At 38.1% G+C, this 27761-nt stretch overlaps 1 protein-coding gene across 2 annotated transcripts; it reads left to right on the top strand.

The window, feature by feature from the left end:
• Positions 1-14: 14 nt before the first annotated feature.
• edc4 (enhancer of mRNA decapping 4) lies at positions 15-27761 on the top strand. Of its 2 annotated transcripts, none has more exons than XM_088417819.1 (30): positions 15-208; positions 1573-1729; positions 1847-1958; positions 4802-4901; positions 5387-5573; positions 5907-6054; positions 6147-6251; positions 7641-7753; positions 7869-7952; positions 8053-8148; positions 8454-8553; positions 9944-10124; positions 10273-10339; positions 10645-10733; positions 10903-11069; positions 11506-11576; positions 12010-12124; positions 12218-12513; positions 13676-13900; positions 16354-16452; positions 16535-16678; positions 16775-16811; positions 19288-19435; positions 19937-20089; positions 21922-22037; positions 22126-22291; positions 24185-24371; positions 24713-24932; positions 25324-25487; positions 26819-27761. In XM_088417819.1, exons 1-30 carry the CDS (start codon positions 121-123, stop codon positions 27000-27002), a joined length of 4119 nt encoding a protein of 1372 aa, XP_088273945.1. In that variant the 5' UTR covers positions 15-120; the 3' UTR covers positions 27003-27761. The 2 variants fall into 2 exon arrangements, with proteins under 2 accessions (XP_088273945.1, XP_088273944.1); XM_088417818.1 differs by having other exon boundaries at positions 10882-11069.

Raw genomic sequence — 27761 nt, 5'->3', positions numbered from 1 at the left:
CACCGGAAGTTTGGACGGTTGCTCTGGGTGAACGACGTGAATATTGACAGCGTCACTACAAACCAAAATCATTCCTCACCCCCTGGTTAAACCCCGTCAGTCCCCCCCATTCCCTCAGCCATGGCGTTCAGCGCTAATATGGATGTTCAGGGTGCGACACAGCATCTACGGGACATCCTGAAGCTCGACCGTCCTGCTAACAGTACTGGTGAGTTTGACCGTAAATTGGAAGTGGAGGCCGCAGAAGCTAATGAAACGCTAGCTAAACGGATTGATCCCGTGTTTAACGGGTGGCACGGTGGCTTAGTTGAACATAATTACCACTTCATTGTTCAAGTTAACAATACTGCAGATTGCCACGATTGGTCGCGACGGTCCGTTTGTCTTACGGACATATTGGTTTAATGTCAAGCCTTTACATTTTCTTCGCAATGCTCTGCTAACTACGCCGTTATCGTCTGTGTCTCTTGCAATAGCGAAGTCGGAAGTTTGCGTCCATCCTATTTTTCTGGAATAATTTTCTTCACTAAGAAACTCGGATGGAGAAATGATCACCGCGTGTTTTGACTAAACGCATTTCTGATGTATTTTTCTTTGTAGTTTATTTGTTTGTAGCGCGAATTAAACAATCGATCTCGAAGTTGTACTTGCTACTACACTCGCGCTGAAATTTAAACTGGGACGTGTTTTAAAACGGTCACTTAACCTCTCATCAATTTGCAAGATTAGATTACTTACATGGTGGCGCTAACGTAAGTCATAAAAACCCCACAACATTATTGTAAGGGTAGGCAACTCCAGTTTCTGTAGAGCAATATCCCGACACACCTGATTCAAACGATCAGCAAGCGCCGTGGAAGCCTGATTATGATTCTAATCAATTGAATCAGGCGTGTTGAAAAAGAGAGATCTCGAAAATGGGCTCTGTAGGAACTCGAGTTGCCTACCCCTAGAATAACGATTTGTATTTTTACGTTGGCACTACCATGTAATTATTTCCTTCTTGCAAATTTATTATAGGTTAAATTTCTGTATTAAACCACCCGTAAAACTCCGGTTTCTCGAGACCTATAGCCTACCAGTCTTCGATGTCTTCCTCTTTCCACACACCTGATCCGTGTTCAGGTTTCCACAGAATTTGCTAACAGCTGATCATGTGAATCAGGGAGAGGGAGGCATCAAAAACTGGTCGGCAACAGCTCTCTAGGTACCCCTAGCCCTGTTCCCCTAGGCATAACATCAGCTTTCCCAACCATGCCACTGCATGAATCATTCATTAAAGTGCATAAAATTAGTAACAGGGGTTATACTTGCTTTAGAAATTGACTTCTTGTCAGCTGGAGAATAATTATACAAAGCACGATTAGAAGTAAGCCTGTTTGTGTTTATGGTCATTTTGCACGCTCCTCACACTGACATGTTTTGGGACAAATCCATTCACGAACCGCATATTTCTAAATAAGTTGGAGTAATTGTAATTTTGTGCCATGTAGGTATATATTGACAGTTTTTTTTTTATTATTACATTCAGTCATAATGAAACCGCCTGAAGAAATACATTTCTTTCCTTAGATCCAGAATCAGGTGATGTTAAAAGACGGTTGTCCTTTAATGGAGAACTGAACGGGCTTTTGGGAGCTGCAGGTCTTCTCGGAGGTGGTGATTTGACATCCGACTCAACCAGACCTATCTCTACAGTTAACAGCATTGCTTCGGATATGCAGATAATGTTTGTTGTATTCCAATTATTCTCTTTTGGCAATTGAACAATTTGTATTCTTGCATTTTTTTCTTGTCTTGAGTTCCTGGTAAAATAATTGTGTTTTAATAACTTTACCATTTTCAGTCACCTTTCTGGTGATGATCAGTCAACCTGTATCCCCATTATCTCGGACAATGTGGAGATCGTGGCCAGTCAGCAATCAAGCATCAATAGCAAGGCTCGAGGAAGCAACATGGTAAGACTCATTTCTTTCCCTCTCTTGTTATTCTTTGTTAATGAGTGGTAGAACACAATGGATTAAATGATTCACTTTACCTTGTACAAAGCTGACACTGAGATTTTTTTTTTTTTTTTTTGCACAAACAGATGCCACAATATTATTTATTTTTACAACAGTACTTAATAATTTAGCTGAACAACTCAAAATTACATTCTAGCGCCTCAGGTATATCTATCCTGAGAAGATAAATTTAGAAGGCATGTCTTAGAAGACAAACCAATAAACAAAACTTAAAAAAATAAAGTTAATATAACACTATACAGATAACAAAATCAAAACAAAGAAAAGAAACACAATGAAGACAGTAAGTTAACACAAACCAATAAACAAAACTAAAACATTCGGTTAATATGCAAATAACAAAATCAAAACGAAGAAAAGAAAACAAACGTGACTTCTCTTTCTAGGTCAAGTGCCTCTGAATTTTGGCCGTTCCAATGGTTTGCCACTGGCCACGAGGTAATACAAAATAATGGCCATGACACAATGAAGACCGTAAGTTAACACAAACGAATAAACAAAACTAAAAAAATTCAGTTAATAATATGCGAATAACAAAATCAAAACAAAGAAAAGAAAACAAACGTGACTTTCTGGGTCAAGTGCCTCTGAATTTTGGCTATTCCAATGGTTTGCCGCTGGCCATGAGGTTATACAAAATAATGGCCCAGCCATGGCATAGTTGCATATATATTTTGCAGCAATATCAAACTCAGCTGCGATATTTTGTCAGTTTCCAAAATTTCCAAAACACGGAACGCGAAAAATCGTTTAGCTATGCTCATTTGGTGGGCTTTTGGTCGTTAACTGCCGGCATTTGGCTTGTTCACATATTCACGTGAGGGATGGGGTTGTACAGTAGACGTTTACAACTTTCAACTTCTTATGGGATGTGTCTCTTTCCGTGTCACAGTGCTCCATACACGTCTTTTGCATCGCCCAACGCACTTTCGCACCATGTTGTGCAAACTACATTAACCCCATCTCAAACCGTGCCCTTTTTTTGCCTGAGAACAAGATATGACAAGATTTTTGCGTAATTTTCAAAATTAAAAAATAATCGCTAATGTAAACGTTCCAATTTCAAAATGATATATTTTTGAGCAGGCTGCAATAAACTGTCTTTAAGTTTTTCCATATGTTGCTGCAATAACAATTGATGCAGCTGAGTTGAATATGAACAAAATAAAATACAGTGGCCCCCCGGTTTAAAAGATTAATCCGTTCTGCGGTTGGGATTGTAACTCGAATTCGCCATATGGCGGGCAATCCAAACCTATGTTAATTAGCTAATGCGTGTAAAACCCCAGGTAAAAACATAAAAATTGTAAATACATATTAATAATTGGTATCAAAATAGTATAGTAAATGCTAATATAGTATATAATATACATGCATACGATTAAATAACATCATCAATTATAAATATACAAAGGAAATATTTACCTTTGATTGACACTTGTTATGTCCATATTCCCTAGTAAGCTTAGGCTAGGCTATCTTAGCTTTCTTTGTATTACTTGATTATGTCCAGCTTTATTTCCATATAAATCATCTTCTTCCTTCGACTTATAATTCTTACTTCTTTTTAACATCACTAGCAATCTTGGGACTCATGGATAACCAATTCAAGTTTGAATTAAGCACTGAAATGCATAATAAAGACCGCGAAGTAGCGAGGGATCACTGTACATATTATAGTATAGTAAGTGCTATGTATATATGATATACACGTATACAATTAAAAAACATAAATAAAAAATATAGATAGGATTTATTTACCTTTATGTGACAAGCTTGTTATGACCATTTTCCCTAGTGAGGGTAGCCTAGCCTAGGCTAGGGTAGCTTAGCCTTCTTTGTATTTCTTGATTATCTCCAGCTTCGTTTGCATATAAATCATCTTCTTACTTCTCTCTTTAACATCACTAGCAATTTTGGGACCCACGGCTCACCCATTCAAGTTTGAATTAAGCAGTAAAATGCACTATAAATATGGTTATGTAACCACCACGATAGAACAAAGCTTTACCGTTCCGTCTTTTGAAACGAGTGACGCTGACCAATAGCAGACCAGTATCTTAGGGAGTCGTGACGCAGACCAGCATCTGATTGACGCGTTCCAGAGCAGGCAGTTTGACAGGACCAGAAAATAAGAGCAATTACCTAAAAACGCCTGAAGATGGCGAAAAAACAACACAAATGCAGCCAACACCCAGGGTCGTAAGAGTTGTTTTTGTCGTAAAGCGGGAAAAATACTGAATAGCTGAAAAAAACTTAAGGCAGGGATGTCGCAGACCAGGGCTCCACTGTACTTGAAATCGGCGCTGCATTATTGTGAATTACACGGGTTGCACTAATCCTCCATTGTTTCTGCTTTTTGTCTCGCCATCCAGTAAGTGGGCGATTAGCTGTTGCTTCTCTGTTAACTTGTTAGCCACAAGTTGCGCTTCATTCATGTGCTTTTTTCACACTTGTCAAATGGTAATTGAAAATGTTCGACCCAGTATCAAACGCACTGGTTTTATCTGCTTGCTGAGGACATGAACAGTAAATCTTGCACCACATTTAAATGTGCTTTAAGCCATGGCAAATTTTGGAGGCATTGTCATAAAAGTAAATAGGGTATGCAAATGCACACAGTGAAGCCCGCAACGTTACGCATCAGTGATTTTTGTCGTGCATGCATGGGGGGTGCTGCTAACAAGATTGAAAAACACTGCATTATTGATTTTGTTTTACAAATATAGTCTTGTCACTCATAATTCGTTTCCAATGTTGTATTACATTTCTTGTAGGTTAAGATTCAGCCTGTTGCCAAATTCGACTGGGAGCATAAGTATCATTATGGCAGACTGATTGCTGTGTCAAATTCCTTCATGGCATATGCAATTAGAGGTAAGAATCAGGGTTTTGTGACAGACATGATCATGTTGTCTTTGTTCTCTCTTGGGCCGCCACAGTGATGCACTGATGAACTCCACTGTGCGTAGCCCAGTCTCAGCCACTACTTTTTCAGTGATTTATGGTTGCCCAATTGTGGGATGTTCCAAATATAGTCAATCAAAATGCACAGTGTTCACACTGATGAAAACTGGATTTCTGGGTTTTTAGTAACCCAAGAAACAGCTGTCTGCCACCACGTGTTAAAAATACAGTATATAATGTTTAGATGTGAGTGGCCAACCGTTCCTTTTTCATCATGGTCAGGTCCTAGTCAGGTACAGAAGCATTGCCCAGTACGTAGCAGCCTTTCACTTAGGCACTCGAAAGTATTCATACTGTAACTTCTAGATTTCTACGAACGTAATCAATATTCAGTTATATGTAATTTTGTTTTCCGGCGTCCATTTTTTATTCTTTTCTTTTACATATTCCATTAGGAGCCAACAACCAGGCAATGATACGCGTCTTGAGCGTGGACACTGCAGAGCGTTCACTTCTGAAAGGCTTCACCGGTGCGGTCACAGATCTGGCTTTCGCCCACCTTGACTCACCTCTGTTGGGTTGTGTGGATGAAGCTGGCAACTTGCTGGTTTGGGAGCTCACATGCACCAGCAGTATAATACTGTATCCTGACTAGAAGTCATGCTTAAAAAAAACTCCCAACTCTTTTCCTTATATATTTTTTATGTTTGACTTTTGTAAAAAGTAACCAACAATATATGCAACAAACGTATTCTCAAATACGACTCTTAAAAAAAAAAAAATCAACTTGTGTACAGAATCTCATGAATGATATAAGAAGCACTCAATTTTTTAGTACTGACAACGTTTATGCACCTTTGCCTTTTGAGCTTTAATTTTACCTGCATACTGTAGCTGGGCTATCCTGCAAACATGCACATACGATCCAAATCAATGTTCTGCTTGCTCATGCTTTCCTTAATTCATTACCCAAAGAGAACAGATAGTTGTTCATATCCGAAGGCCACTTGACACTCCACTGAACTCTCATCGGCGTCTCATCTGGTGCCCATTCATTCCAGATGAAAATGAGGACAACCAAGATGACAATAGCCAGACTTTGGCTCTTCTGCATGAAGATAGGGTATCTGTTTCTTGTAAAAACATTATCTGACCTAAAACAAATACCATATTTTAGACCATATCTCATCTGTATTTTTTTTCCCCAATTTCTAGGCTGAAGTGTGGGATCTTGAAATCCTGAGGGCAAACTATACTAGTTGGCCTGTCGACGCCACAGATTTGAAAGAGGGCCTAATCACAGTGAAAGGATATAACCAGGTAGTACTTGATATACTATATAAAAAAATAAAGCTTTTAAAGCAAAGTTTAAACTACAGTTGTTCTATATCACTTCGAATCAGTACAAGTACTAGTACTCAACTCAAATAGTCACCAATACTGCCATATACCAATATCGTTTTTCGCAATTAATGTGGACCGGATTCCTCCCTCAAAGTAAAACCAGTGAACTAGCTTTTCAAAAAAAAAAAAAAAAAAACTATTATTTTTTTTTTAAATGTGAAATGTCTTCATGCTATACATATTATTTAAAATATTACTTCAGTACACGTTTACGTCAATCTTAAATGATTAAACCTTATACACTGCACAGTAAGTGAGCAGTTAGCCTTTTCTTTTGAAGTCTTGCGCACCTGCGGTCGTATTAGCAGCAGCTGGGATGTTGAATTAAAGTCTAATCTGTACATGATCAAACATGATTAAAATGGAGATTTTACACTTGAAATACCATTTTATTTGAAAAGAAATCTAGGTAAGACATTTCCAACAGCTTTGTGAACGTTTGCTCCATTGTGTCTCAGCCTCGACAAAGTGTGTGCGTACGTGTGCCAAATGCCTTGACAACAGCGGCGTTTGCCCTGCATGCGTTTCATGACTGACACGGCACGTCCTTGTGGGTGTAAAACCAAGCGTTGGGGCGGGAGTAGATTATAACCCCACAGGGACGTGCTTTGTAAATCATTAAACGCAGCCCAGCACACATTTTTGCCAACAGGCAGGAGGGAAAGGAGCAAAGACGACGTTCCCCAGACCTTTGGAAATATCTTAACTCGATTTCTTTTAAAATAAAATGGTATTTCGAGTGTAACAAATCTGACTTAAATTCAATGTCCAGGCCGGTGCTAATATGACCGCAGCTGCGTGAGACTTCAAAGGGAAGGTGGAAACAGTTCACTTACTGTACAGTGGATAAGGTTCATCAATCATGTAAGCTTTAAATAAATATGTGTACTGCAGTAGTTCCACGTCCGAGGAGGGCCCGTGGCATGTGCAAAAAATTAGGAAAGACAGAGGGATCACTGCGTGTATGTATGTAGTGTGTGTGTGTGTGTGTGTGTGTGTATCTATCTATCTGTCTGTCTGTCTAATGTGTATATATATATATATATATATATATATATATATATTTATATATATATATACATACACATTAGACATATATATATATATATATATCTGTCTAATGTGTAATATATATATATATATATATATATATATATATATATATATATATATATATGTGTATATATATATATATATATATATATATATGTGTATATATATTATATGTATACTATATGTATATGTGGCACCTTTACAAATTTGTTTGTTGGTAACACACAATAAAATAATTTTCTCTCATACCAGCGTGTCAGTGAAGGTGCCCTATCTCCAGATGGAACAGTATTGGCCACAGCCAGTCATGATGGATACATCAAGTTCTGGCAGATATATATAGAAGGGGGACAGGACAAGCCAAGGTATGCAGGAATAATGAACTCATTATTTTGAAAGTTAATGTACTCTCTAGTATTTAAAGATGGTACTTTAAATACTAGAGTCGCAGAACTTTCTCATTTCCGTTCTCTAAATTAGATGTCTACATGAATTGCGTCCTCATGATGGACGTCCCCTTTCCTGTCTTCTCTTTTGTGACAACCACAAAAAGCAGGACCCTGAGTGAGTAGACACAAGCCCTAGTTGCTGTAAACTAATTATCTGCAAATCTTGACTTATTGCAGTTTCATTCATGATATCACTATTCTATTTTTATAAATAGGGTTCCATTCTGGAGGTTTCTTATAACTGGAGCAGATCAAAACCAAGAATTAAAGATGTGGTGTACTGTGTCCTGGACTTGTTTGCAGACCATCAGGTTATTATTTTGTTTAAGTCTTTCAATTCCTCTCTATTTGTTATCTTTGGGATTATCGTACCAATCATTGTGTGAAATCGTTTATAGTTTCAAAGATACCTTAGTGAATACGCTCTATTGGGCCGCTACTTTTTAAAGAAAACCACTTGATATTATTACTACAACACTTCCTATAAATCTGCTCTTAGATACTCTGCGCAAAATAATCACTAAAATTTTTCGCAAAATGTCTCTCCTTTTATTGTATGCACACTCAGCTTGTTTTTGAAGAGTTCAATGATTTAAAGGTTACTGCTGTTTTGTAGATTCTCCCCAGATCCATTGAACCAAACAGTTCTGCCGAGTCTTAAGGCGAGTTTGGACCTGTCTGCTGAGTATCTAATCCTTTCCGACGTACAAAGGAAGGTCAGTGCAATATTGTCTTCTGTTATATTTAAAACAATATATGAATAATTTTGTTAATTTCAGTTTATAGAAAATACCTTCCACTGCTTGTATATCTTTCCAAAGGTTATTCTTCCAATTCAGGTGTTAGATTTGGCTTGTGCTATATGATTGAAATTTGTATCATGATGTAAGCGTGGAAGAGAAGTCGATTATCTGTAATTGTTGGATTTGTCTAATTTATTATTTTGTTACTTTATTACTGCTCAAAATAAGTAACCATACAAAGAAAAAAGGCTAAACTTACTGTATGTTATCTTTCAATAAAAGGGCAACTATGAAAAAGTCAACTAAAGCCAACACACTAAAATGTTCTTATTTAAATATTTGCTTAGTAGTGCTGGGACATATGACTGAGCAATACTACAGCTCATATTAGTTTATTGATTTGATTAAAAAAAAAAAAAATGATGACAGATAGACAAAAATAACTGAAGAAGAAAACCATTAAAAACTTGTGGGAGTAAATCTTGTGGGAGTACCTTGTTTTTGTACAGTCTAGTTTATTCATTTACTTCATTCCTTTATACACCGTGAATTGTTGCAAAGTGCAATATTAATATTATCTAATCATGTAATTATAAAGCTATTCACCAAACATAAATTGTAACCAAGATAACGTGCAAGCAATTGGCATAGTACACTAGTCATGATACTTTTCATGACAAGTTTGAGACATGACAAACTGTTACAAACTCTATTCTACTTAACTTGGCACATTGTATTAAATATGAAGAAAAAATAAATACAATGACGTGCTAACTGTGTTTAATCTCTATTTAATTGAATGTACTACAGACCAAACAGCACAACAGAAGATATTTAATGTTCAAACTGATCAACTTTCTTCTTTTAGTAAATAATAATTAAACATTAATTGTATGCTTGAACAATCTTCATTCTCCCTATAATTTAAAATCAACTGCTGTTTTCCTCTTTATCAGACAGTGAGAGACATAAAAAAACAAATAAAATAAAAATAAAAACTTTAAAATCTTAAAATTTCTAAGAGGTTAGCAATTTTAAGATTTGAATGTTTATTTTAGAATTAATTTCTTTTTCAGTCTCTCATTGTCTGATAAAGAGGAAACCAACAAATTAATTTTATGGCTATAACACAATCTCAAAAAGCTTGCATGGTTGCCATTGTGTTATCTCACCTTTCCTCTTAACATTAATTACATGTTTAAAAAACAGAGGACACTCATTATTGAAGCTTTCTAGATACAATTCCACATACTTGCATTCAACTTTACAAATTTAGCCTTTATCATTCACACTCAATTTTTTTTAGAAATGGCACGCTCATGTATAATGTGTCATGTATGCCTTTACTATGGCTTATTTTTAGGTTCTTTATGTGATGGAGCTGAAACAAGATCTGGTAAAAGGCAAGGCTTCCTTCACTGCTGTCTCAGAGTTTCTACTGACCCACCCTGTGCTTAGCTTTGGAGTACAAGATGTTGCCCAAAGCCGTTTACGACACACTGAAGTTCTTCCTGCAGAGGAGGAGAGTGAGAGCACAACAACAGGTCGGTTCATGAAGGCTTAAATGGTACGGGGACTAGAGCAAAATTAACATCGCTTTTTGATCTCTAGGAATTTTATAATCAGTCATTTACTCACAAGATAGTGGTCATAGTTAATTACATTATCTCATGTGTATGTCATTTCTTTCAGAGGGCACTCAAGGACCAGCAGAGTCCAAATCTGGCATCCAGATTAAACTCTACTGTGTTCACACAAAGTGAGTTCATGTACACACTCATCAATGTTAGTATTTTCTGAAACAAGGTACCTGTTAAAGGTATGAAAGCTACTTATTCAACAATGTTGAGTGTTTGTAAAAGTGTTAGTTCATTCCCAAGTATTAATATGCGGTCACGGGAAATATACTGCCTCTCTGACCCCTTCAACTTGGTGTTTCTGGCAGTGTCTCGGTCTTTCCATGATTTTTGGGCTCCACCTACCTTATTTTCATCCTCAATTAAATACCTTTTGAAAAGTTACTTTCATTAGTATTTATTGATATGTATATATGTATTTTTAAAGGAGCCTGCAAGATGTTCAGATCTGGTTCCAGCCAAATACAGGATCCAACTCCACTAGCCTGCCCCAATCTGATCTTCCGGATGGTTTTGGTTGGTCATGTTTTGTTTTTGTGTCTTACTAGTACATCAGCTCTCACGAAGTGGATACTGCACAAGAAACATAATATAATCAAACATTTGAACAAAGACTTCAGTTTTTTGTATTTTTATTCCATTGATTATTTCATGTATCTAACAGGGTTTTCGGCCCATCTGGCAGACCAGGGTTCTGACAAGGACTCGGGGAGTGGCTCCCAGACTGACCTGAGGAGCATTTCATCGCTTCCTACACCTATTTCCTGTGACTTCCTGTCAAACACATCCAATGGCAATGGGCGAATGCCAAAATTGATGACTCCTGATGCCTTCATGACACCAAGCACTTCGGTATAAAGACTTTAAATTCATCTTTGATTTGTTAGGATTTTGCCCTGTTAGACTTTCCTGTTTTTATTTTGAGATACTTTGATCAGAGTTTTATTCTGTTGAGTCCTATTCTAATCATTCATGAGATACCGAAAACTGCGATCACAAAAATTTGCTGTAAATGTTTTTATTTATTTATAGTGAGTGCTGTTGAACTATATGGACAAAAAAAGAGTCACCTTAATTCAGACAAAAAAAAAAAAATCATTTTGTTTAATCATATCCTTAACTACCAGAACTGTAACAAATAATTAACAATAATATGCATATTCATATTTTTTGTGATAATGACCAATAATTACTGACTCTAAAATGCCATAAATTTACCAGTCAGACATTGCATCAGTTTGGACAAGCATTTTATTTTTGTTAACCCTTTCGTCGGTATGCTCTTCAGGTGCCTGCTTCTCCTGGAAGTAGTGCCAGCAGTCTGACTAATGTGACAGCAATCAACGACTCGACCAGGAGGTAGGTTTTTCCTCCATAATGGTAATGAATACTGATTTTTTTTTTTTTGGCTATTTACAGTCTATTTACAGTATTTACAGTCTATTTACAGTATTTACAATTTTTAAACATGACTATTTTTAAGCTAAAACTTCCTTTTGAGAAGCGTTAAACATATTTACTGTATTTCAGCATAAACAGTTGACCTATCCTAGTACCATAATACCCATATCTTATCTTTAATTTTGAATAGGACTGAATGTTTATTTGCATTTGCAATACAATCACAATTGATTGCATTAGCAATATAATCTTGATTTTACTGCGTGATTTCCTAATCGAAGTGTTTGACTTATAAATATGATTGTACCACGCTTTGTGTCTCATCTGTCATGTGAGCATCTACAGTAATCTGTGTGTACTTATGCACTATAAATGCTCTTGGTTTTGACAGACCTTCCGAGGACAGTCAGAGTCCCAACCGAGCAGATAACATTTTGTCACTTTCGCCATCCAATAACAGTCCAAGACCTGCTCCAGCTGTCCTGCCAGGACTGGAGACCATCCAGGTCGGACCTGACACTGCCTCTGTTATCTATGCTTTAATCAAAGACTTGATCTAATATTGCCAGTATTCTGTCTCTCTCGCAATCTCTTTCCAGGCATTGGCGTCCCCAAGCGCTCCAAATGTGCTTGACAGTCCTCAGGTTGTTGATTCTCCAATCATGCCACCCCTTGCCTCTCCGACGAGGGCTCGCTCCCCTGATGTCATCTCCTCAGCCTCCACAGTTATGTCCCAGGACATTCCAGAGATTGCATCCCAGACCCTGCAGCTTCAGCGTGGTCTTGTGTCCACCTTGGACACTTTACCTCTGTCAGCTTTTCAAACTGATAGTATGGCCTCAGCTGCTTCTGCCCTTCACTTGCTCACTTCACCACGCTCAGCCAATAGCAGCAGGTACCACAATGAACCAGTGAACATGTATGCAGTTCTTGTCCAGAATTAAATTCATGCACTATAATTTAAAGAACATAACTCATATATTCATTGGAAATTAATTGTCACAATTTACGTTTGATCTTGATTGACACAGCAGTGTTGAACTCAAAACTCCATATACAGTGGAACATTTGGTTGTAAACAATGCAGTTTCCAAACAATTTGACCTCGCCACACAAACTTTGTAGAAACCTTTATGTACAATTTTTTAAATACGATCAGTATAGGAAAGTACGCTGACAGTATTGTATGTCATTGTTAGTAAGGTTTGTCTCTATCAGACTGACAAAAGAGAAAGCTCACTCGTGACAATGTGAGCGATTCATTCAAAAGAAGATAAAATATAGCCAAGAGGCTCTACACTTACAACACTTAACTTTTGCAGTGTTGCTATTATGTCAAGTCAAGTATCTATCAAATCTGGAAGCACACTTTTCACGGATGTTCAACATGACCATGTTTGCCGATATACGCTTGCTTCAGTTTGCTTTGCATTATTTTCAAATGATGTAAAGATTGATGGTGATTCAAGATGGAATATTTGCCAAATATTTTTCCATAACAAAAACTGTCTGCAGCATTTACCAACTGGAACAACACGTTATTTATTTTACTCTTTAGGTTAGTTAGTTAGAATTTATGAGTTAAGTTAGAGTAGCTTTGCTACTTTTTCAGCTTTTTTTTTGGTCGGTCTACACAAAGTCGGTACACACTTAGTTCTACATCGTTTTTAACCACAGTTATAAAAAAAATTATTTGGGGGCAGGAATGGATAAATTCCAGTTGTATGCATTTCATCATCAGAAGACTTAGCAGATTTGAAAAAGACCTTTGGAAAACCATCGTCTCACACTCATGTTTAAAAGCAAGTAATAATAGTCTTTTTAGCAATAGCCTTGTTTCTGACTGAGATTTTACATACAAAGACTGTATCTTGCAGGGTTGTGACATACTTGACTAAATTTTTTTCTTTAGGAAAGTTTTTCCCACGATGCCATTTTCCCATTATGCTCTTGGTAGGAACCTGCATAATAGTCAAGTAGGAGCAACTAAACGAGCTAAGAGCTACAACTTGCATTTATGTTTCTTACACTTAACTGAAATGTGCCTTTTTTCACAGCCTATTACCCCTTGAGCTTGGATGTGTAGATGGGCCTGTTGGAGGGTCCCTAGAGTTGGAGCCCAGACTTAGCCAAACACCATCTCTCCTGGAGAATGCTTTATCACAGGATAACCCTGGATTAGCAGGAGCGTCTACAGAGAACACCATTAGCCACACCTCTTGGCCAGCTGCTCCTGACATAACCAGGGAAACCAGGAATCGAGAAAACAGTCTTGGAGAATGGTAATAACCTCTTAGATACATCTATCCATTCACCTCTCCATTCTCTGTAGGCATGGGCTGATATTAAATCTTGATGGTATGATAACATCACAAAACACAAAATATTGCTGCATTGCAATCATAGCTCTAAAATATCCTTTTTGGGGGGGTGTTTAGATTAATAAAACTTTTTTTCCCCCAATTAACAACAATACATTTTATTCACGAACAAACTATAGAATACAGTGTTCCCTCATTTCTCGCGCTTAATGGGGGAAAACCCCTTGTGAAAAGAAGTCTGCAAAGTAAACCCCCTTTCCACACCCTATGAATTTTCATGCATGTGTATGTTGGTAACAGAATTTTTAAAATGTGAAGTATTTACACTTCACATATTTGCAAAAAAAAGATTACTGCAGCATACATTTTTACTTATTTCTTTAATTATAAAATCTTTATACAATAACTGTAGTTATTGCTTCTCATATCCGTCCCTTGGCCGTAGTCGAGGAACAAAGAGCGCCAAAGTTGCCCTCAGAATAACAGCACTTGGATATCGACCTAGAGTGGAGCCCTTAGCTGACAAAACATGACAACAGGGAAGCGGAGTTTACACTCTAATTTTCAATTTACTCTAACAGAACTCTTTGTAACATCTTCCCAACGATGTCTCGTCTCACTGCACTCCTCCTGCCACGCATTTCTTTTTCACTCGTGTGTGTGAGGTTCAGTCAGAGACTGCTGCTGGAGGAACTGTACTCTTAACAGCTTGAACAAAACTAGCGAGACAATTAATCAGCACACGGGCATTCCTACACAAGACTCTATTGGTTCCCGGTCCAACATCGACCAATGAGGGCAGGAGTTGTAATTCACTCATTGGCTGATGTTACACTGGGAGCCAATCACATGTCTTGCAAGAAATCATCACAGTGCATTTTCTGCAATATAGCTGTATTTTTTTTTGTATGAAAAATAAATGTGAAACACTGAGGGCACAAAATGACAAAGAAATACTGTATTTGATAGTCTTTTACAATGGACCCATTGGCTCTCATGTTCTCCTGGGAGCTAACAATAGCTTCAGGCACAATGCTGTATTTTTTTTTTTTTTTTGAAGGGGGTTCCTTTTTCTAACTAAAAACAATGCACATTATCAACAGAGTGAAACAATACAATACACCCAATTAAGTATGCTGCAATGACCACAGTGTCTAAATCTAATCCACTCCAGTTCTAAAGAGCCCATTCTTTTGAACTTTTCAAATACGTTTATTTGAAGCAACGAAACAAGAACAACATTTGGGTGTTCTTTGCATTTATGTGTTTAGCGTATTTTGATTTGGAACAGTTTGGGTTTTGACCTTGCATTTCAAGAGATCACAGGGATAAGAGTCAACTAGAGCACCATTTGAGAAACAGCTCTCGTCTTCCTCTCTGCTTGCTGTGTGTAACTGCTCAAAGTACATCTGGCTGAGAAAAAAAATGCAGCGGGCCTCTCATTAACTTTAAAGGGGCAGCTTATTTAAACACCTCTGCAGGCAATCAATCACAATGTGCCCTGTTTAAAAGTCCCATCAAAAAATAAGAGTGTATTACTGGTAGGAAATTCTAGTGCTTATTGAAACCTTTGCTTTTTACAAAACACACTAAACCATTAAAAAAGTAATCGGCCCTTGCCTATTTTTATGTACTACTTAACATGGATCATGGATATGCTGGAGCCTGTCTCAATTGACTAAGTGAGAGGTGGGCTATGCGCTGGAGTTATTGCCTTCCAAATGCTGGGGTTAATTTGCCAAACAATCTTTCACAATCACTCTTATAATAGCTGTGTGTACATGGATCCATTTACCTGTATTCTGATTAGAATGACACCAAATGAACAAAGAAAATCCTCTTTAAAACACCTCATTCACAATTCAAGGCCAAATGTGACTAGAATTACATTCGGATTCACAGGAATGGTATATTCCTTTTGCCAATCCGTATAAGCATTTAAACAGTTCAGTTGGAATGCGCACTCTGCATGCTCTGCCTGTATGTCCAAGGTGTTGTGACACTGAAAATGCCAGAAACCTCCTGGAGCTTATTTGTTATGTGAGAACTTATTTTAAACGACTTTTAATTTGCTTTTGTCAACAACAAAAAAATGCTATGAACATAGATCTTTAATCAGAATATCAAAAACCCTGCTAATTTAGATTCTTGTTTTAAACTACTTGTTTTTGTAATTTGGAAGAAAACCAGGAATACACAAAGATACACAAAGTATCTGTATAGGTTTCTATGGAGTGAGACTTGCTATTCAAGACTTGTGATAAGCTGCATTGGTATTTTATTAGCAGGAGTGTAGCAATAATTTTGTGTATGGCATCAACACCGTGACTAATATGTTGGTTATTACTTAATAAATTTGTCTAGTGGTTGTTCATTTGAATTACTAATTTGGATTTACATCTCTTCTGTCACAGCTCAAGGGATGATTTAAACGACAGGCTCAGTTCACCCTATGCATGTCGGTCCTATTGCCTCTCACAGAATGACAGTCAGGATCCTGGTATTGAGCAGAGGTAACAGGCATGCCTTTGTTAATTCAGTTACACAGGACCTTTTTTTCTTTTCTTTTTTCACTGTCTCATTCTTTGTTTTCAGTGATCCTGAGAATGATGCTGCTGGTTCAGCATCATCTTCTGCAAATTGTGGCACACGTTCCTCAAACAGAATGCCAGTTAAAGACTGGAAGACCTCACCCAGAGGCTCGCCAAAGCTTAAGAGAATTGCCAAAAAAGATGAGAGGTGTGTTGATGTTTCATGTCAATGTGGAACTTGAAAAATTGGGACCAAATTAACAACCTTCATGAATCTATGCTTTCTTTTTTTCCCTTTTTTTAGTGAATCACCTCAGTTAAGACAACTGGACTCATGTCAGGTAAAGTAGTCTCAAGAAGCAGAGGTGTTCAAGGTCAATTGCCGAGATTACATGTTACATTGTATTTCGATTATATTGAAAACCGAATGCCCAAACCATATCAAAATACTCCATAGAAACACCTCAGTCGAAATAAGCAAAAATGATTTCTTTCAAATTTAATGGTATTGGAATATATTACTTTAACCAGTCTGATCAGAAGTCACGTATACGGTTCAATTGTAATAGCGAGGCTGCTTCACCTCTGTGCACACTGTCTAATGTCTGCCTAACTTAAATGTGCTGTGATGTTGTTTACATACTTTAAAATGATAGCTTTCAATCAGAACTGGTCTGACTTTTGAGAGCTCCTTTTTAACTATATTAAGCCTTTGCCTTTATAAAGATGTAAAAACAATAGCAACTGAGCCAAGTAGACAACTAACCTCCATGATCCATACTTGATCAAATCATGTGATGTTTGTTTGTGGTGCGTTTCCATTACAGCTTCCAGAATGGCCTCGCTTTTTGCTTGCCCTGGCCTTTGTTGCTTTTCCATTATAACTGATAGCGCTGATTCGAGGTAGTATCAACTGACCTGTACAAGCCTCAATTGCACACTTTCTGTTTTGCCATAAAATGTAATTAGTGGCGACTTTCTGCCATTGGTTTTACAGGGATTGAAAATATGAATTGTAGTTGCTTAATGTGTTGACTGTGAGTTATAGGTCATTGGTTGCATGGCTGTTTTTGCACATACTAAAAATACATTTTTGGGTTTACGGTAGCGAAAGACTCCCAACTTCTGGCAACCAACACAAGCATGTGCACTACACATTTATTGTGTTTTTCAACAATGCTAAACAATATTTACAATGACATGCCTGTAAATGCCAAGGGAGCAGTCAATGGAGGGACTTAGGCTCACTTGGCTGCCTCTCATTGCTGCCACAGGTGCAACCTCGCTGCAACCTCGTTGCTTACTCGCAATGTTGCTACTCGTTTTCAAAAGCCAAAACTTCACAGACAGTCAATTTCGTCTGTTCGGAGGGGGGAAAGTTTGTTTGGGTCGCCTTGTTACCCACATTCCAGCACGATATAATGTCCGCGTTCTACCTCAAGCGATATCACATAAAATGCTCATGCTTGAAGTAGTATATGCTATGTTACTCACGTTACCTGCAGCAGTTAGCTACAGTAGCAAATGTATAGGTATATTGAGGCCAACATTGTGATTGATTGCTGTAGCAGAGGACTCACGTGAGATACCCAATGATAGCTGCACACTGCAGTAAATGTGGTTAGGTATTTTTGTAAAACAATACTGTACATACTGTTTTTTACCCTTCCTGCTGTGAGTGTTTTGCACCCGAAATTGGCATGTGTAGTTGAGTTCTTGGCCTCTTCACACGATTGGGCAAACAGTGATGTCAGAACCCTCCTCAATGTGTGTACTTGAACGTGATTGCAAGAGATTCCACCTGGCTCTGCAAAAATGTAACGGAAAGCAACCACATTGGGCAAAATCTTTTATGGTAGAACCTGTACAATATATAAAAAGTCTTTCTTGATCTGCATGTCACATATCGGAAAAACATTAAATGTCTTGGCACATGCAATGGTCAAATCTGAATACTGTATTTTTCGGGTTATAAATTGCAGTTTTTTTCATAGTTTGGCCGACGGTGTGATTCATACTCTGGTGTGACTTATGTGTGAAATTATTAACACATTATTATATCATTTCACATGTTATTTTCACTTTAAACCGCAAGAGGGCGCTCTAGGCCTGTATTGATAATTTCAACATTGCCGGTAATTTATAAAAACAACTGAGAAGGGCTGAACAAAAATGGCACGAAAAGAAAATCATATTCTGCAGATTACAAGCTGCAAATAGTTAAATATGCAGCCAAAAACGGTAATGGAGCAGCAGAAAGAAAGATTGGAAGTCGCGAGAAACTTGTAAGGGACTGGCAAAAAGCGGAGGTTAATCAGTGTAACCTCAGTCAATTAACGTTAGTACACCATACATTTATTCAGCCAGTTGTTCTCTATTTTATTTCTATTTTAAATTGCGTTTCAAGATGACGTGTATGTTTTTGGTGTTGGATTTTATCCAAAAAATTTATCCCCAAAATGCGACTTAGACTCCAGTGTGACTTAATATGTTTTTTCCTTCTTAATTATGCATTTTTTGGCTGGTGCTATTTATAATCCGGAGCGACGTATCATCCAAAAAATACGGTAAATCATGTCAAATGTAAACGGTTTACCCATGTGACCTAAAATCTTTAATTGGAATAATTTAAACCTGAATGGCATAATAGTATGAATGTGAACTTGGGTAGTGTGTTTATGTGTACACTGGCTTATCAATTTAACAAAGCCAGTAAAAAAAACGTTCTTGAACCTTGGCATCCCTTGTTATTCATAACAATTTTGATTTTGTTTGAAAATTGTGTCCATCTCATTACTTTTTTCATGCTCTCCGCAGGTGAATACAGATGTGCAGCAAGAATTATTGACGTTTCTCCGGGGCCAACAGAGAGAGTTAACTGAATTACGCGGACAAATTGAAGCAATGCAGAGCTCCATAATGGCCCAAGTAGAACGTGCACTGACCAACCATCAGGAGCAAGAACGTATCCTTCAGATTTAGTGAGATTGCAGTGTGTTTACTACGTCTTGTAATATTTCTAAAAAGCAATCCCCAATCCCACCCAGTCACTGGATCGACACTGTTTTTGCAATGTGTTGTAATGCCTTGTGTGTTGATGATAAATCACTATTAACATTCACATTTTTTAATGAAAGAATACTCAAATAAAGTTGGCCCGTTGTAGATAAGTCATTGCATTTGTTTGCTTGCACTGTTAACACGTGCATTCCAAAATAATAGCAACGCATACTTTACATTTTATTTTGACTTCATAACAGCGACAGAGAAGATAGGCTGGATGTGAATTACTTGCCTTACAATGCACAAATGTGCTCTAAGTTTGTTTGTTCGAGAGGTCAGTGGGTCAAGAATAAAACATTATTTATTGAACGACACAAAAATCTACGTGCGTCACTGCTAACCTCGTTCCAGTGGCACCCAGCAGCACCACCTTCTTGTGAACTTTAACTTTCAATGACCTCAGAGTGCAGACTAGAGCGGATCTTGGTAGAGACTCGGAATCAGCAGCACCATCAGGAGCAACTCAGCCAGCAGCTGAGCCACACCCTTTGCAATTCCCTAACCAACAGGATGGACAAAGTGGTTCGAGAGGAGATGAAAAAAACTGTTCCACCAAGTAAAGAAACACAAACAACGATTAGACACAAATTTTTGAAATGTAATAATGTAGAAATTTACGCTTATCAAATTACAGGGAAAAAACTATCAGAGGTGGCAAATCCAGGTCCAGAACATAAAAATCCTGCCAGTTTTTAATTTATTTATTTTTAATTTTTATCTATTTATTTACAATTTCTGGACGTAGTCTTGTAATACCCATTACACAATTCTCTTCATAACATCAAATCATACACAGTACATTAGGAAAGTATTCAAAATTTCTGTGTTTTGTCATCTTACAACCCCATTCAAAATACCCTATTTAAAAAAAAAAGTTGTTTTTTTTTTTACATTTTTTGAATTTATTAAAAATATGAAACTTAGAAATCACATTTACATATTGTAAGTGTTCACACCCTTTGTCATGATGCTTAAAATTGAGCTCAATCCTTTTTCCGCTGATCATTCTTGAGATGTTTCTACAGCAGTTTATTGGACATGATTTGGAAAGGCACACAGCAGATTATATAAGGTCCCACAGTTGACCATGCATGTCAGAGCACTAACACCAAGCATGAAGTCAAAGTAATTGTCTAAATAAGTCTAAATAACTGCAAGATGGGATTGTCTCAAGGCACAAATCTGGGTCAAGAGAAAAAAAAATGTCTGCCGCTTTAAAGGTCCCAATTAGAATAGAAGCCTTGATATGTTAATAGAAGACAATTGGAACCACCAAAATTCTTTTTATAGCTGGCCGGCTGTTTACACCAAGCCGGGGATGTCCAAACTCGGTTCTCGAGAATACATCCTGCATGTATTCTGTGGTTCTTTCCTCAACACACCTGATTCAAATGATCAGCTCATCAGCAAGCTCTGCCGAAGCCTGATATGGTCCTGATCATTTAAATCGGATGTGGAGGGAAAAGAAACTTGGAAAACATGTAGGATACTAGCTATCGAGTATAGAGTTTGGGCACCCTTGCACAAAGCAGAGGAGGAGAAGGACCTTAGTAAGGGAGGTGTCGAAGAACCAAATGGACACTCTGTTAGACCTTCATCGTTCCTCTGTGGAGCGAGGGGATCTGTCAAGAAGGACAATCATCTTTGCTGCAATCCACTTATCGGGCCTGTATGGTCGAGCGTTCAGACAATAGCCACTTCTTAGTAAAAGCAACATGGCACCCCTCTGGAATTTGACGGACTCTCAAACCACAAAAAACAAAATTCTTTGCACTGATGAGACACAGATCACACCCTTTGGTGTGAATGCTAGGCGTTAGGGTTATGGTTTGAGGAGACCAGGCACTGCTCATTACCAGGCCAGTACCATCCCTACAATAAAGCATAGTGGTGGGAGCATGATGCTATGGGGATGCTTTTCAGCAGTAGGAGCAGGCAGACTAGTCAGTATAGAGGGAAAAATGACTGCACCAAAATACAGTGATAGCCTCGATGAAAACCTGCCAATAAGTGCTCTTGACTTCAGACTGGGGTGAAGGTTAATGGTTTAGCCTGATCAATAAAGTATTATGCAAAAGCTGTGAATATATATGTAAATGTGATTTCTAAGTTTTCTATTTAAAAAAAAATACAAAAATGTCAAAAACCTTATCACATAATTGTGTACTGTGTTGTGTATAAAATTTTGAAGTGAGGGATTAATACCGTTTTGAATGAGATTGTAACATGACAAATGTTGAAAAAGTGAACTGCTGTGAACACTTAACAGATATATCACCGTACTGGTATGGAAACCTTTGGACTAAACCATACATGAACTTTAGTCACCTCTGCATAATAAGATTCGTAAACGTTAATGTGTATTTTTTTTTTTTTGTTAATATCAAGCCATTTCAAAAAGTCTGGAGCCAGTGACATCTCAGCTGAGCAACACTATTTCTTCTAAACTGACCTCTGTAGAGGTCACACTGAAGGACAACGTCAACAAAGTTGTCAAATCCAAGGTAGGTGTATATGAGCTAATACCTGTATTGCCATGTTCAACCTTCTCTGTTTAAAATAGATCTTGCTCACATCTGGTTTTGTTGCTAGAACACAACAGATGCAATAGGTAGAGCTGCTGCCGAAGCATTGCAAGGTCCCATTCAGGCTGCCTACAAAGATGCATTCCAGAGCATTGTACTGCCAGTTTTTGAGAGGGGCTGCCAGTCCATGTTTCAGCAAATTAATGAGAGTTTCAAGCAAGGAACACAAGAATGTAAGTCTGTGATTGTCTGGAAATCTCAATGTACAATGAGCATTTGACGATTTTGCTGAACTGCATACACACAGTTCATTTTCAGTTAATGGAAAAAAATGGCTTGGAATGAATAGCCCTGCTGAACGACCAAATATGATTTTTTTGTTCAGTGTTTTTTCTTGGTTTTAAAAAAAAAAAAAAAACTACAAAAAAACGTATTAACGCAAGACCACCAAAGATGTCACATTTGTATTGAAGTATACTTATCGTGTATAGGCATGGGGCGATTTCAGATTCTGAAGGTATGATGACTATATAAAATATGGTGTTACATTATTGGCATTACAGCTCTAAAACATCAATAAAAAAATGCTAGTCATTTTTTCCACATTAAAAAGATGTATTAACCCGCTTGCTTTGCTTCCACAATTTATTTTTATCTTCGCTCTCTCTCGCTCTCTAAGACATACATGACTTTTAAAGTCATGGTATATCCCCAATCCGGTTATCGGCACATGCCAAGGAGTATATATTGTTGTGCAGCTTGGTTTTGGGGGACCACTGCTTTAGTTAGCCAAAGGAAGGACACCATCATCCATGCATGACTAGTCAAACCAAGAATAATCAAACCGTTGCGTTGAGTGTAAATCGTTTACAAGTAGTCATGCCTAGAGAGTGGCATACTCCAACGCTATGTTAGCATTGGAGCAAAGCTAACCAAGCATAATGGAGCCAGCTTGCACAATGTAAAACTAATCGCAGCTCTTGTCAGACCACAGTTCAAAAATGCTTAATGTTTGACCCTGATATCTGAGAAAATTCTTTAGAAAAAGCTAAGTGGCATGTTTCTAAAGTATTTTAAACTGCAGTCTTTAGATTATGTCCACTGCCCAATAGTTCTAAAGTTTAGCCTTTTCACACCTGCAACTTCCTTAACAGTTTAGCAAAGTTGCTTTACGGTGCGTAGTGGGTAAAATACAGATGCTGAATATAATTGTGTTGTTTTATAATCTAATAGCAAACACTCAACAGAATTGATGGTTTACAATCTAGTACGTGAACTACACTATAATTTTGTATGTGCTACTTTAACATCATTATTCTGAACCAAGGACTTATTTTGTTGACATGGTTGACATAGTAGACTCACACAAAGCCCAGAACGGTTCATGTAACGGTGCTTTGCTTATGCGTGAGCACCCCAGCATTTTGAAGCTTGGTGGTCCACAAGCAAGGGGACTTTGATATTGCTGGAAACTATTTAATGCCTGTTGTACCTAATCTAGATTTTTGGTCAGGTGAACAGGTTTAAGGCAAAGTTATTGACAAAAACCACTGCAGCGGTGTTGTGCTCAAGAAAATAAATAAAACAAGTCATGTGTGTCCCATCAAAAGAGCATGAAACCGAATTTTACACTATTTTCTAAAAACACCCCTAATGAAAATATTACACACGTTTCTTTTGTTTTATAAATAAGTTTGAAAACATATCACACCTGTAGACATAGCCAGACTTGAGATAAGAACTTTTGAAACGTATTCAGCCCATGAGAACCAGATTTTCAAGCAGTGAGGGCATCAAAACAAGTGTGTTGCAGTGAAGCACTACAAAAGCATAAAGGTGGAGAAAAGCTGCATTCAAATTTTCTAAGAACATTTAGGGTTTTTTTCCCTCTAGTATTAATGTGGTGTGTCTGATGGTCTCCCAAGTCTTGCCTCTGCTGTACCTACAAGAATCAATTTATGAGACATTAGAGATCGACTAAATACTATTGCAACGACCAATCTGGAATAATCTCTGTCTGCTAGGCAATGCTTAGATCATTCAGGCATTGTGGTTCATCAACTACTCTTGTCTTGCTTGGTTGTTTATATGAGGATGAGATTGAAGTTGATGATCTTTCTCTGCAGACATACAGCAGCTCGAAGCCCATGCAAAATGCAGAAAGCAGAGAGAGCAGGAAACACGAGACCCCATGATGGACCAGCTGCAAAATATGATGGACGGCTTCCGAAGCTCCACCGATCAACTGGCCAATAACATCACAGCTAACATCCGGGCTGAGATCCAACATCAGATCCAGATGATGGTGGGAAAGTAAGTGTTCCAGTCATTCATCATCAGTCAATGTGAGCCGTTTTGATTGGCGAGCTGACGTACTACAACCTAAAAATCAAATAACTCCCATTTTCATCAAGTTCATGTTTTTAACTATGTTGAACTTGAAATTGTGCTGCCCATGCAAACATAGTCATTTTGTGGACATTATTTACACATTTTCCCCGTCGTTTATTTCAGTCATGTCACAGAATGAATACTCAGCCACCTGGCAATGGGACTGTTTTTTATGTAAAGCTAGTATCAGACATCCACCTACTGAACTTGAGTATACGCTGTGGAGTGGGATCCCACACCTCAAATGATCTCTACTTATTCAGTTTGCAGGAGTCCATTCTTAGTCATGTACAGCGTATTGTCAAAGGGGAGGTGAGCCTGGCAATGAAGGAGCAGCAGGCAGTAGTCACCTCCAGCATTATGCAGGCGATGAGGTCTGCAGCGGGGACCCCCGTCCCAACAGCACATCTGGACTACCAGACCCAACAAGCCAACATCCTGCAGCTCCTTCAGCAGGGACAACTCAACCAGGCTTTCCAACAAGTAATCCAGCATATTCAAATTGACTTGATTTCGCATGACTTGTTAGTACCGACCCCCATTCGCACATACCAAAACAAGAAACGGTATTGCCTTTATACCCATCCCTACTCATTCTCATGAAGAGAAACACCGCTCGGCCAGTTTGCGGGCTACCATTAAATAACACGAAAAAGAAGGAAAAAAAGGAGGAAGATCAGAATTTAGATGATCAGATGACATCATGTGACCAATTTATGCAATAAAATTATGCAATAATATGTCATTCTTAGGTGTTTACGTAACCTTTTTGGGAATCTATTTATTGCATGGATAGAACCGGGGTTGAGGGCATCAAAGATTTGTGAAATTGTTTTCATCTGAATGGTATGGCCTTCTCTTACTCACTGTCCAGGCCCTGTCAGCAACGGATCTGAACTTGGTATTGTACGTGTGCGACACCATTGACTCTCAACAAGTGTTTGGACAACAGCCGTGCCCCCTCAGCCAGCCTGTGCTGCTCTCGCTCATACAACAGCTTTCATCCAACCTCAACACTCGCTCTGAGCTCAAAATCAGGTAGGGCATACAAACTGTCAATGGCGATGTTAAGTCAAAAATCTCAAGAGAGAGAGCAAATTGGACTCCTCCAGTTTAAAAAGGAAACAAAGGCAAAACTAAAATGGCTTTAAGACAAATGAGCAGGACGAAGTAGATTTTTTTTCTGTTTTTAAATTGTAAGTTAATTAGAATTGATTTTTTTTTTATATATAAATTCACCTCTGGTATTGTTAAATGTTTGTGGTTGGAATGAGAACACAAGAATCCTAGGAGGGATACGTCTTAGACAAGTTTAGGGTCAACTACACAGCGATACTGCAGAATCTCAAATGACGTCATCATCTCTGTCCCCAAGTGTGGTGTTAAACTGCTGAACCTTGCGGGTTTTTGTGCTTTGCACCACGGCTGTTTTGAGGTATGGGGATTTAAATAACAAATATTTTATCCTTTTGATTGGCCTGATCAGTGTTACACTTGCACTGTCTTTTCTATGCTCGTCTTACAAAAGCTGTCCAAATGTACTATGCCCTCCCGATTGTAATGTCTCTTCAGAGAGTGTCTACCTAACCATTATGTCCCCATCGTCCCTGAATGTATGCCTCATATCTTCCTTCTGCTGTTCCTGCAGTCAAACGATTCCCTTAACAAAGCATTGTCTCTTTACAACCTGATGTAGAGTTGAGTCACCTTTCTGGTTCGCAGCTGGGCTACAGCTCCATAGAGATGGAGGGTGTGGTTCATTATCAACTTTTATTAGCTTAGAGTTGAGTAGCATCACAGCTTTGTGTCATGTTGAGCTTACCAACGAGAGCAGTGCTGAAAGTCTCCAGAGAAATCGCAGTTATATTTAGTTCACAATTGGGACAGCCGTGTCCTGCTGTCATTTAGAAGTTAGAATGCTTTCTGTCCTTATTTTAAACTTCCAAATCCCATCATTCTGATTGGAGGCCAGCAAGCACAATAGCTAGAGAAGGTGTAAGGTGTACCCTTTGAGAAGAATCATCTCGTAAGCTGTCAAGACCATAATGGTAGGCTCACTCCACTGAATGTCAGGTTGTGAAAGGTGAGGAGGGTGCAGCTGTAAATGGCGATACCTTCTGATTGCAGGGTTTGTTTGGGTTTTTTTTTTTGTTTTGTTTTCCTGTAAACTCATTAACCCAAGTTAGCTGGTAGCCAGGAAAGCCACCCAGGACAGCTATACAGTGAAGCTTAAGCTTAGAGATAACCAATGAAAGTGCGTAGTCTGAAATATCTTGGATTTACCTGTTAATGTGATTTTGGTCCAACGTGTATCTTTTTATCAGTGACTGTCATTCTAATACACGCTTTCCTGTGAATCCCATATGCAGCTACTTGGAGGATGCTTTGATGAATCTGGACCACGGTGATCCTCGAACAAGAGATCACATGGCCTCCGTGCTGACCCAGGTCAGACCGAAGCTCTATGCATTCATGCAGCAGGACCCCCAAAGCCCGCTTACCAAGAAAGCAAGACGTCTCATGATGATGCTCCAAGGACTCGTCAACCATTAGTTTATGTCAAAACTCAATCTGAAGGAAAAGGCTTTTGAACAAATTATGTTGTCATTTTGTTTGTATGTCTCCACGAAATGTAGAGCTCTCCATCCTTTTGTAATACATGCAAGGAATGCAGGATACAAGGACTTTAAACACACGTTTAAAGAGTAACTACCGTAGAGAATGTTTCAAGACCATCTTTCGTAATCTGAAATGTCTGTAGCTTTATTGCTGACGGCCGTCCAGAGAAACCGCTAAGAGGTCTGACTTTTCAGACCCGTTTCTCATCTGTGTTGTTCTATTTTTGACTATAAAAATTTAGTCTTTGTTCGACCGTGTATACTTGTTTAAAAATATGAAGCCTGTGGGGAAAAAAAAAAAAAACATGACAAACTTTTGACATTTGTTACTGACGTTTTATCAGAATGTTTGAAAACTGGATGTGCATTTACTTCTCTTGGGCTCTAGGTGGCAGCACCTGATTGAAGTGCAATTTCGAATTGCTGCCCTTAGAGTCTACTTTTGGCACAACAAACTGTAAGTTTATGTTACTCTTGGACTTTTTTTGCGTGTAGCTCATTTGCAAACACCAGTTGGCTGGGTGGACTCTGTTTTACTGACAGTAGAAGTCCTGTTATGTTGAAATTTCTGTTGAAAATTCAAATTGGAAGTTCTCTAACAAGTGCCTTACTGCATTTTATCTTGTTTTACATGGACGTTTAATCCTGTTTAGGCCTTTTGGGAAGTTCTAGTAATAAAGCATTACCCCCTTAA

This window comes from Hippichthys cyanospilos, chromosome 6, assembly GCF_059441005.1.
Source record: "Hippichthys cyanospilos isolate Australia breed blue-spotted pipefish chromosome 6, RoL_Hcya_1.0, whole genome shotgun sequence".
NCBI lineage: Eukaryota > Metazoa > Chordata > Actinopteri > Syngnathiformes > Syngnathidae > Hippichthys > Hippichthys cyanospilos.
The sequence above is the reverse complement of the archived record's forward strand: the minus strand, read 5'-3'. Positions and strand labels throughout refer to the sequence as shown.

Excerpts from the sequence above, each read along its gene's own strand:
- edc4 (XM_088417818.1), top strand. The coding sequence starts at position 121 with ATGGCGTTCAGCGCTAATATGGATGTTCAGGGTGCGACACAGCATCTA. Across the intron at positions 6,055-6,146 it reads CTCTTCTGCATGAAGATAGG|GCTGAAGTGTGGGATCTTGA; the intron begins GTATCTGTTTCT and ends CCCAATTTCTAG. Across the intron at positions 20,090-21,921 it reads GAAAAAAACTGTTCCACCAA|CCATTTCAAAAAGTCTGGAG; the intron begins GTAAAGAAACAC and ends GTTAATATCAAG.